Genomic DNA, 11,965 nt, shown 5'->3' with positions numbered 1-11,965 from the left:
CAGCAGCTCAGCAATGTTTTTTTAATTGGGGTGGGGAGGTCTGATTGCATGTAATGTAGTTTAACACATATACAAGAACACACACACACACACACACACACACACACACACACACACACACATACACACACACTCTCACACATACATACATGCACACACACACACACACACACACACACACACACACACACACAGGCATGTACCCATAAAGTGACAGGTATGCACAGTAGTCACACATTAGCAGAGCCACTCCTCACTGTGCATATTTATGAGTACTGTATAAACGCAACATTATGATGTAAGGACCTTGTACGTTGATATGTTCATGTCTTAAATCTCTGTAGCATTCCATAAATACTACAATTCCCAACAACGCATTCTCTATTATCTGTTTATATTCCCACACAACAGAGAGAAACAGTTTTACGTAACACGCTAGTGTCACTTACCACTAGTAATGAAACACATTACATGAATAATACACAGAATATAGAGGGACAAAGGATTGTATTTTAACCATTATCCCAAGCTTAAAAATGTGACTTAATCATAAAATAACATTGACTTTATATCTATACCATGCTAACATGAGCAGTAAGCATAAAGAGTTAAAACCCCCTGTTCCTCCTTTAGCCCCTTGAAATGTAATTTCAAATGTGAAGGTACAACATTTGTGTAATGCCTTTTAAAATTTGTCAAGAGCTGGAAGGTCTAATGTCATCATAACTTTCTCTAATGTTAACAAGATGAGCAAAGAAGAAGCTCACTGCCAACTAAACAAATTCCAAAGAAAAATGGCCAATATGTAAAAGCTTCCGAATACAAGTATATCGGTGAAAGATACACATAAAAGAGATTATAAATGTATGTGTTGAGTAAAACGTTATTCAAAGGTCAACAGAAGGTGATCAACATTCATGTTTTAGTGTTGTGGTTAAGTCTAATCACAAACCCTGATTTCATTTCCTGTTTTAATCACAGAGTTGAACCATTTCATATTGCTTTACTACAGTGAGAGGAGCTGAGGTGTGAAAGGAATAGCAATGACTGTGAGAGACAGAGGGAACCATATGTGTGTGTGTGTGTGTGTGTGTGTGTGTGTGTGTGTGTGTGTGTGTGTGTGTGTGTGTGTGTGTGTGTGTGTGTGTGTGTGTGTGTGTGTGTGTGTGTCTGTGACAGCTGTAAAGCCAGGGCATTAGAGCAGTGTGGCTTCCACTTAATGGAAAAGAATGAACAGTTTATGAATGTATGCATGTCGGGGGAAGCCTGCTTCTGTTTTTTCTGTATTCCATCTGCAGTTCTGACTCTAACATGCGGCTTTATTTACATCTGAGAAGAGAGGAATGGGAGGTGCATTTTATGGATCTTATTTAGCACACATATAATAAGGCAAGGATGGAGCTGGTGATAAATTAATTTACGCAGTTTCATACACTATGTATCACAAATTTCCTGTTTTTTTATTCACGTAAAATGTCTAGTCAATTCAATTCCACAACCACACTCTATAATTCTCCCAGCAAGCATTTGGTGCGACAGTGGCGAGGACAAACTTCCTTTTAACAGACAGAAACCTCGGACAGAACCTGGCTCTTGGTAGGTGGCCATCTGACACAAAGAAGAGAGCGAGAGAGAGAGAGAGAGAGAGAGAGAGAGAGAGAGAGAGAGAGAGAGAGAGAGAAATATGACACAGCTGATCATTAAAATTAAAATGAGAAAATGTCCTATGGCATAACAATTGACTGCAGATATTTAACATTTTCAGATAACCTCTAATGAGATTCAGCTTGAAAAAAACTTGCTGTGAATGGCTGCTCCTTTGGTTATATTCATACATTGATTGATTATTTCCACTTCTTCATGTCACATTACGAGGTGGAAGTGGCACAGGTTCAATGATACAAAAATGACAAACATGCAAGCTAATCCCATTACATTTTATTTTGGTTGGACGACATCAGTATCAATAAGAGAAACATTTGGTTATCGCCCAGTTAGATGTTAACTTTTCATTGCATATTTATATTATCTTATGAAAAGTCAAGGCCAATGTATGCCAACATATACCCTGCTGCACTTTAAATGTCCATGTCAATTTGTTTTCTTAAAGGGGAGTTTGCTACAATTCCCAACAACGCTATATCTATTATCTGTTTATATTCCCACACAACAGAGAGAAACAGTTTTATGTTCAGACAGACAGTATTCGAAAAAGAATGCATTTAATGAATATTAAAGCAAACGTGAACTTGTTCGAAACCCAAAATACAAGTATGAACCATAGATAGTAAATGTAATGGACAAAGCGACGCCGTAGATTTCCACGGAGACGAGTGAAGTCTATTAGAAGCACTTTTCCGGTGATAGCTGAGCGTTACTGCGCAGCCTCAAACTGAGGTTGACGACGTAGATGTGACGTGAGCAACCTGTCTGAAAGTTGTAAGTCTTCTGCTAGCTGTGCGAAGAGAAATCTCAATCATTAAGAATCTTGCAGAGACGGAGAGCGTAGGTATATGTTAGGAGATAACATAGGCACAGGCTAATTATTGCTAACTAAAATGCTAGTAATTAAACTTAAAAAGTGCATTAGTAATTAAACTTAAACAGCTAATGTAAGTCGAAACTGCCTGCGAGCTTCTCCTGCCTGTACGGTAATTTGTCTACTATGCGACAGAAAGTCGGGTGGTTATGACACAATCGCTTTGACAAAAACGTCTGCTACGGAGCCATAACGTGAGATACAAGGTAATGGAGCCTTTTCTACATTGTCATATTTCTTTAGAAATAAACAATGGACAAATAGAGTCTTTAAACGCTTCAGATGTAAAGTTATTCGCTGTCAAAGTGACGCCAAAATGAATGGCAGTCAATGGAATGCTAACGGGAGGTGATGGCTTGATAGCATCAAAATGGCTCCACAGGAGGTACGCTTTGTGGAGGCTCGCTTACCCCCTTGGTATGAACCTGAAAATTAGCATGATGTCTTGTGAAGAAACACATTTCAGTCAGACATGTCATTGTGAGTGCATTACATATTTTTTTAAATGGAAATGAAGTTTAATAAAGGGCATTCAGATCACACAACCGCTCATTTAGCATCAGGTGAGCTTCTGTCCTATCATTTAGGTTTTCTATATTACTGTAGTAAGGGACCATGTTTCACTGAAATAACTCTCAAAAACGATGACAATCAATATTCCATGAATAGACAGCAAGCACTATTAAAGGGAACTGAGATTAATTATAGGCAAATATTACACAAATGTTCACCCATGTGCATACACACAAACACAAGTATTGAAATCCTGACACTAGTATTGAAACTGTTAAGCTTTTAGACAAGGTAGTGCAAAAGAAACATCAAACATGATGTTGTGATTTGATACCTAGACTGTGATACTGTGACATGAAATCACCATAATACGAATAAAAAAACATTTATTTTTACAAGTCATACTTTATTTTATTTGGGTACTTTACTACCCTCCGTTTCCAAGGGAGCCATTCATATTAATACTCTTTTGGTTTAAAAGAGATTTTAATTTCACTGAGATCCCTGTAGAGAAATTCAAAGGACTAAACCATCATGCTTTATGAAGAAAACACAATCAAGGGACGTTTTATTTCTCATTTATTGATACAAACTATAAAGAGCACAGATTTTCAAAATGTTCCATAACAAGACTCCCAACTGTACAGTAAATGCATTTAGTTGAAACCTACAATAGAACTTGGTTGTCGTGCTACCTGCTCAATTTAAGTGTAAAGAGGTTAAAGTCTTTTTAATTTTTTGTTAAAACCCCATAGGGCCCTTTTCAAGGACATGTGGTAGTTTCCAAAACCCAGTGAGAACCACTGCTTTAGCAAGTAGCCCAATTCCACATTCTCTGAATCTAACACTGTATTACAGGGTTGGGGTCGATTCAGGATGCCTTGATGGAGTACAACACACATCACACATGACACTCTAAAAGGAGCTAGTATTAGAGCATGGGACAAATTAAAACCAAGTACAAAAACATGAACTATATTTTTTCTACGTTCAAAGCTCTCAGTGGAATTGACCCCAACCTTGCCTAAGCCATCAGTCTTTGTAAAGTACACTGTTTCCAGGGAATTGAAAAAAGATATTTGAACGACCTTAGCCAGCTCTTATACAATGTTGTTTGTAGGTCCAGAGGCTGTCTGTTTTGTAAAAAAAAAAAAAGCAACACATTTTTACCTGTTGACTTTCTATGCTGTTGTTTCTGTATACATGTTCAATTGTTTAGTGCATGTTGTAACTTTGGCGTTGTGACTGGTTGTGATTCACACAAAGCCAGTACTTGTCATGTTAAAAAAGTGTCTCAATGTCCCAAGATATTTCTATTTCTTAAGAAAAGCAACATTTCCCTTGGATGAATAAAATGAAATAAATCAGATCACTTTACATTTTGATTAGGCATTTGTGACTTTTATTTCACTGTTAATTTGCAGTTTTTGATGCAAACCACAATGGAAATATGTATTATTAAAGTTCTTGTTGAGCAGTATGGACAAGAAATGTATTGTATTCTGATTAAGAAATAGGACATTTTCATTGGCATACATTTAGCCATATTAATAAAATGTATACATGTTGTTGCACTTATTTGGAGAAGGCACAACTAAGCATTGACCAGCACTCTTTAATAGATCAGGTTAGTGATCAGTGTTTATTATTCTGTCTGGTTTCTAATTATTCTCGCAGATTGTTTTTTATACACAACTCTGAGTAAATATGTACAGGCGGGAGGCTAACAGAAGGAAGGAGGAGGTTAGATGAATAGGAAGCTGTGGGCTATTGGGCAGGAGCAGGCCTCCAGCCTCCCAACACGCCTCCACACACCCCGGCATCGAGGGTTTCCCACAGCCTGCCACTGGAGAGACTGCCTTCTGCAGGAAGGAGGGAGGGAGGGAGGAATGAGTTAGTGGTCACACGATTTCTCTTTAAATCCAAGTGATAAACAATGTTGCCATCTAGTGGTAGTCCTCACTGTTACCAATCAGATCTAAGATATAGGGTGTAGATCGAGGTGGGTATGGCTGCAGCCTGGAGCGTCCCATGTCATGCCATGCTTTTACTTTGAAAAGTAAGAGAGATGTTGTTTAAAGTATTTTAAAGTATTTTATTCCAGATGTGAGCTTTTATTTTGAAAAGTAGAAGCTCCGGGACGGCACCAGGCGGGATGGCATGAGACGGGATGGCATGACACGGGAAGCTCCAGGCTGCAGCCATACAGTCTTGTGTAGATCAGTGGTCTGGGATGAAAAAACAAAACAAAAACCAATCCAGACTGTTTCATCACAACTGATCCACATATCGGTACTTTATCCACCACTGCGCCTCTCAAAATACAGACACAGAAGCAGGTAGAACAGACTTATGCATGCTAGATTTTTGCAGATACCGTGGCCATGATCTTCTGTCAATGCAGTGTGACAATGTTTGTCCTGTGGATAAGGTTAGGGTTAAGGTAGTATGAATGTGTTTAGGGATTTAAGGTTTTCTGTGGTGTTTTTTATTTATTTTTTTATACCTCTAGTAGCGCTATGGAGCAGTTTTTCTATGAGTGGGTCCCCATTTTGTTTGTCTCATGCACACACATGACGACGTGCACATGGTTGAATACATTCCTGCCAATGGTGTCACACCAATCTACTGGTGGCAGAAATGCTCCAAGATATGCAGCAATGCACAAACAAAGGCAGAAAAGAAGAAGACTTAGTGCTAGTCAACATGGATGTAAACAAAGAATCTTTTAAACGTAAAATCAGCTTTGCAAGTGTATTATGAGGAAAGAAATGTATTCATCATTTTTGTTAGACCTCAAATATACACACAATGCGTTTTGTTGAGGAACACTAAACATAACTTTTGTTTGTTTTCCAAGAAAACTCCACAGTCCTCCTTAAGTGATGCAAATCGACTGCTCTCAAAAACAACATTGTCAATTCAATGGAGGTTTTTAGAATAATTGAATATGGTGTTTTCTTAACAATGCAATTGCAGAAAATACCAATATTTGTCTTATGCTTTTTTTAGGCTTTCATTTTATGATAAGTGGGCTACTAGTGACAATTATCCTGATTCTGAAATATAATTAAGTATATCCTTAAAGGCTCCAGCTACATATTTACTGTACAGACATATGAGTGGTATCGTTCTTCTCATCTAACTCTCGGCAAGAAGGCAAATAAGTGTATTTATAATGGTTAGATGCTGTTCAATGAACAATAAAAAGAGAATTTTCCAGTCCAAGGGAGCGATTTGACAACAGCGTGGGACTTAGTATGGGATTATGCCCAGAATACAATATAATCACATTTCCTGTGCATAGTGCACCAAACAAACAAATACATCTTATACACATATTTGTGATATTTTGTAACTCACTTTTCTATGTAGAAATTTTTACCTATTATTAATCCTTAATCATTTTATTTATGAGGACAACGCACAGTAATCAACATTTCTGCAAATGTGCCAGTGTTAGCCAACTGGCTATTATTCAACTGTAGTCCTTTGGCAAGATGTTTTGAGACCAGAAGGAAAAGTGATGTGTTTTTAATATGAGTAATAACTGCCGCATTCACTTTCTAATTTACTCATATGTTATACTTTTTCTGGCTGGTAATTACATAATACTTGACTATAGGGTGAGGCAGGACGGTCCCCTTTATTAGTGAAGTTATGTGCAACACTGAGTTTCTTTACATATGAGTAACTTAACTTCAAGCTAATTTCATGGTTGAATAAAGTCTTAGGTGGGCTTGAAAAACAAATACCTTATCTGTCTCTTCTGGATATTAACATGTTCTGAACAACAAAAGCTTAAACTTGTGAGGCTTTCTAAATTCAAAGATTCAAATAGCTGTTAAACATAACTTATTTGTTTTCTTTCTTTTTTATCATGATGACGAAAGGCAAGTTGTGATGTGACAAGAAACATTCTAATAATCTTACAAAGCGTACTCTCCGTTCGTTCCATTCTTACCTGCCCTCGTCGTTTTCCTCTCCATCTCCAGCACAGTGTGTCTGTCCAGCAGCAAGAGCAGGCGGCTGGCACTCGACACACACACGGTGCCCCTCCCTCAGGTGCTGCATCCACTGGGTGTGTGTGCCTGAGTTCTGCTGGCATCCTTTTGTCAGAGAGGTCAACTGAAACTGGACACAATACCTATTTCTCACACACACACACACACACACACACACACACACACACACACACACACACACACACACCAAACTCAGACTAAAAACATATTGAAAATACCTAGGAACATATTACAGGCATAAAGCCTCTCTGAACGTGTTACCCTATAATGTCGCTGCTGTCAGGGATGTCTCTTTTCTTCCTGGCGTTGCCATAGCCACCCGCAATAATCAGTGCTGGGACTGCAAAGGGAGCATGGTAAGAACATTACATGTGACCATATGTTGCAATACCTTTAATTTAAAATGAGCATGGGCTGGGAAAACAGCCTGGCATGCTTGGGGAAACAGCTTTTCTCATTGGCTAATATACATATTAATTAAATGATTAAAGACTGCACATGTAGGATTATCACAACTTGTATACTACTAAATTTCTACTATCTAACACTGCTGACATACCTAAAATGACAACAAGGCGGTAAACAATCCTGTATAATGATCTGTCTTCTGATCAGTTAATCAGATGTAGGTATATGAAAGGATATTGTAATGTGGTTTTCAGTATTATTTGATTTTTACTGTCTATTACAGGTCAGTTAACAATGAAGGGGTGTTATTTATTTATTTTTACATTGCAGTCATTAACTTCAGATGTGACCTGGCCTAATCACACTTTAGAATAACCCTGTTTACTAAGTGGCCCTTTAAGCCAGCCATATTTTTCATTTGATAACTTTCCTCGTCACAAATTCTGCTGTCTTAAGGTGGATAAGATAACCGCATAAAGTAATTCCACCAAATGTCAGATAATAATGTGATGATCACATGGATGTGCGGAAAGATCCAGGTAGATTTTCCTCACCAAGTGGGTTGTGGCAGTTCCCTTGCTGAGACCAGTACTCTGCACACCCGGCGTGCTCCTCTAGATGAGGACAGGGTTTGCCTGCATTGAGCAGCTCCTGCAGGATCCTCCTGCTCCGCCTGCGGACTGTGGCCCTGCAGGGCTCGGCACAGCCTGACCACTCTGTCCACTCGCTCACTACACAGGACAGCGCTGAGGGAGAAGAGTACATGCAGCTGAGGGGGAAAAAACTAAACCAGAATCATAGAAATTCCTTTTATAATTGTCAGATGTCTACAGATCAAGATGCCAATTATTACCAACACATGAGAACATTTCAGTGACACTGTAAGCCTCTTGTTAATAAAATAGTCTCACTATAAACATTTTGAAAAGTGTTCCATAGCATACAAATGTGGCTTCTAATACAAAATTATAATGATAGAATTTTGTAAAAGTAATTGTATTAGTTCTATTTTTGGTTATTTGCGTTTTTTTCCCTAATGTAGCCTATGTATATAATTGAGAACTCTTGAGCAAATAAGTCTTAAACAAACTTCATATCATCACACTGTACTGTAGGCTAATGGATTTCTATGGAGTTTACCATTTGAAACAGATTTTTTTTTTTGTCAGTAGGCTACAACTTACCTGGGCAGGCTGTCTCATAGTCGTGGCAGCAGTCCAGGGTGGACACACAGGCTTGGTCGCAGTAGCAGGTGCCATAGGACCGGTCAGACCTCCATCCTTTGCTGATGCATGACGGGTCCCGGCCGGTGCAACACAGACCTGTTTCCCGACAGCCAGACTGACACGGACCGATGAGGAACAAAGACACACCGAGACAAACCAAAGTGACAAAGCTGCTCCTCCTGACTGCCATCACAACACGTACCTCAACACGTTTATGATTTTTTTTTAATGTAAAAAATGTTAACGATTTAGCGGTAGCCTAATCCCTGTATGAAGTTATTCACCAGAAAAGTGTTTTAAAGTACTGTCCAGTTAAAGTACTTAAAAGTCTTAATATTAACACGTATCATCTGTGGTCAGTAATGCGACTATCAGGAGTTGAACCTCTGGTCGGTGAGTTGGAAGCGATTCATGTGTCAACTCTGTATCTCTTAAAGGAACAGTTCACCACTGTAAGTAAAGTGTGACCCACATATGCGAAATCAATGTGCATGGCTATGTAAGATCAATTTGGCAAACATTAGATTTGATCTATTAGATCAATACACAATCACAACACACGTCTATTTTCACTGGATTAAACGGTTAATTTTCTACCTCACAAAATGCATTTCTTCCCTGATCGTACCAATACATCATGAAAGATAATGAGCCACTCAACACCTACTTAATGGTGTTGAGTGGCAGAAACATAATAAAAAGTAAGATATAGCCCATCCTAACTGGGATACTTTGCAAGGCATTTTACATTCTTCTGCAGAAGCCATACAAAAATCCACCTTCAATTGCAAAACCACAAAAACTCTCTCTCTCTCGCTCTCTCTCTCTTTCTTTCTCTCTCTCTCTCTCTCTCTCTCTCTCTCTCTCTCTCTCTCTCTCTCTCTCTCTCTCTCTCTCTCTCTGATCTGTTGATGAGGCAGCCAGCTTCCCAGGCCCATGTGTGCCTCAACATGTGAAAAGAGTGGATTAATGAAACTCCTATGGTTGAGGTTATTCATGCAAAAGAACAACAGTGTGGACAGTGCAGGCCTCCACTTTAACTAAAATTCCCAGTAGCCTTCTGCTTTGTGTGTCAAGGGAGAATATATAGGAGCAGAAAGCTGCTGGGGGGAGCTGAAGGATTATACTGCTCAAAACAACACAGGCTCAAATTTAAGAATTGAGGGAAACATACGTAGACAAAGCTAAAAACATTACCATTAGCACCAGTGACAGTTGTGGATCCCTTTCCCTTGGTGTGGCCCTACCTTGTGGCCCCCTACAAAACAGTGTTGCAGAGATGACGGCCATTTACTGCTCCAGTAAACAGACAGTCAGCACTAACTGGATACGGCCCATATAGACACCACTTTTGCCCTTTCTCCTGTTCTTATATTTCTCTTCTTATCTATTTTTTTTTACCAGAAAACATCAATACTTTGTTTTCAAAATATCAAAATACCGTTGAAATACCACAGTAGCCTTAGTTTCTAGCAGTGCTCCCAACAAATTACTAATTGTTGTTAACATTTGGACCATGAACAGTTGCACAGATTCGATAAACTCAGTTCTGAAAAGACAGAAATGGTCCAGGGTTGGATGGCTTCCCACCAGTAGAAAACATTGAAAATGTATCATTTTTATGGCATCAAACAGGGAAACTGGCTGGAAAACAATCAGACACAGCTGATCCACACTAAATCCACATAACTTGAGCTGCATGCCAAAGGTAGATTTAAGGCACTTGGATGTGATCTTTGTGTGTGTCCTCATGTCACAGTAGGGCAACATTCTTGGCAGTATTTTAACTAACCTCCTTATAGCCTTGACACATTTCTGTAAATATATTCTGTATTGTAGAAAAACAAATTGTGAGATAAAAAAGCTCCACCACGTTAAAATGTTGTTGTTCAATATCAAAATTATCTTTTGGACATGTACATAGATAATCTTTACATTATTTGTATCAATTTCAACTAAGAAACAACAATAACAAAGATGATCATTGTGAAGGATTAACTCTCACAAGCCAGTTTCAAGTCTCTGCAGGTTGATTGTCTTTCTATATACAGAATAAGTACTGAAAAAGCGCACAGTTTATAACAAAGCTTTAAAATTCAAATTCACTCGTATAATTCTCTAAAAATGGCTCACATGCCAACCTAGGAAGTAAACAAAGCTGGCAGTGTTAACTTATAGAAAACAAAAACGTGATACGCAACAAGCAGCTTTCTTGAGACATAAGTAGCAATGCAGAGATTTACATTTTACATGTACATAATCTCCTTATGTTCTCATTTCTTATGATCGCAGGGCAGAGGGAAAACTGGGACCAAAGCTTGTAAAATGTATCTCACTGCTTTACTTTGCAGCAGAGCTAACCTCTGAGCCACTGCACTGTCTATATGTACATGTACAAGATGTCTGGGAATCTATGAGGTTTAGAGTATTTGTAGTTAAATAGCAGCTCCTGAATCTTATTTTCTTACTTCTGTATTACTTAAAAATATTCATTAGTCCTCCTGGTACAGCTGAGGTTGGATTCAGGAACAAACTGCATTGAGATCCTCCCAAAATTTGTGGGAATTTTTGGATGCTGTAGTCGATTATATATTGTCGGGGCCTTGAATTAATTGGAACTGATGATGAAAAATCACCAATTTGTCCCATTTGATCTGTTCACCTCAGTGTGAGCATGCATTATTCCTCCTCAACTTTCCTGTTCCTTCATTCTGTTCATACTGAGAAGCTTTAAAATTAAACTGAGGCGTTCACACACACATAATGCAGATTTGTTAAATATATATTTACATAAATGTTTTTCATAGGTTATGTGTAAGAATAGTATTTAGAGGTAGCCTAACTTGAGTTTCACGTGTAGAGTATGTGCAAGCTGTGAACAAGGAATAATGTTCTACAAAGACCCTGAAACTTCAAGACTCTTTAACTATCTTTAGCCATCTGACGGGTTACTTTTTCAGTAATGGTGAAAATGCATACATTTACAGCTTACAACAAAAGTGGCTTTATTAGGAGGTAAGCATTTCCTCTAATCCAGTAGGTATTTCCTCTAATCCGGGAGGAGAGTGTTTAAATAAACCACTATGCAGGCTGAGGGTCACAGAATGAGGTAAACACCAGCTTGGCTGTCTGCATATTTTTTACTCACACAATCTAACACTTAGTCAGGCCGTAGGAAACACACCTTCACAGGTAACAGGTGTGAAGTCAAATCCATAGGTTCCTACAATCAAGACCATCAGCAGTAGATCAAA

General features: G+C 38.5%; 1 protein-coding gene across 1 annotated transcript; it reads right to left on the bottom strand.

Annotated features, from left to right (window-relative positions):
• Positions 1-4,333: 4,333 nt before the first annotated feature.
• On the bottom strand, positions 4,334-8,901 carry LOC144516261 (somatomedin-B and thrombospondin type-1 domain-containing protein). Its single transcript, XM_078247470.1, has 5 exons — positions 8,670-8,901; positions 8,040-8,231; positions 7,339-7,417; positions 7,017-7,199; positions 4,334-4,914 (listed from the first exon to the last, which is right to left on the bottom strand). The coding sequence occupies exons 1-5, from the start codon at positions 8,899-8,901 to the stop codon at positions 4,797-4,799; spliced, it is 804 nt and encodes a 267-aa protein (XP_078103596.1). The 3' UTR covers positions 4,334-4,796.
• Between the last annotated feature and the right edge of the window lie 3,064 nt (positions 8,902-11,965).

Source organism: Sander vitreus, chromosome 4 (assembly GCF_031162955.1).
Source record: "Sander vitreus isolate 19-12246 chromosome 4, sanVit1, whole genome shotgun sequence".
Lineage (NCBI taxonomy): Eukaryota > Metazoa > Chordata > Actinopteri > Perciformes > Percidae > Sander > Sander vitreus.
Note: the sequence above shows the minus strand (reverse complement) of the source record. Positions and strands in the feature narration are given on the sequence as shown.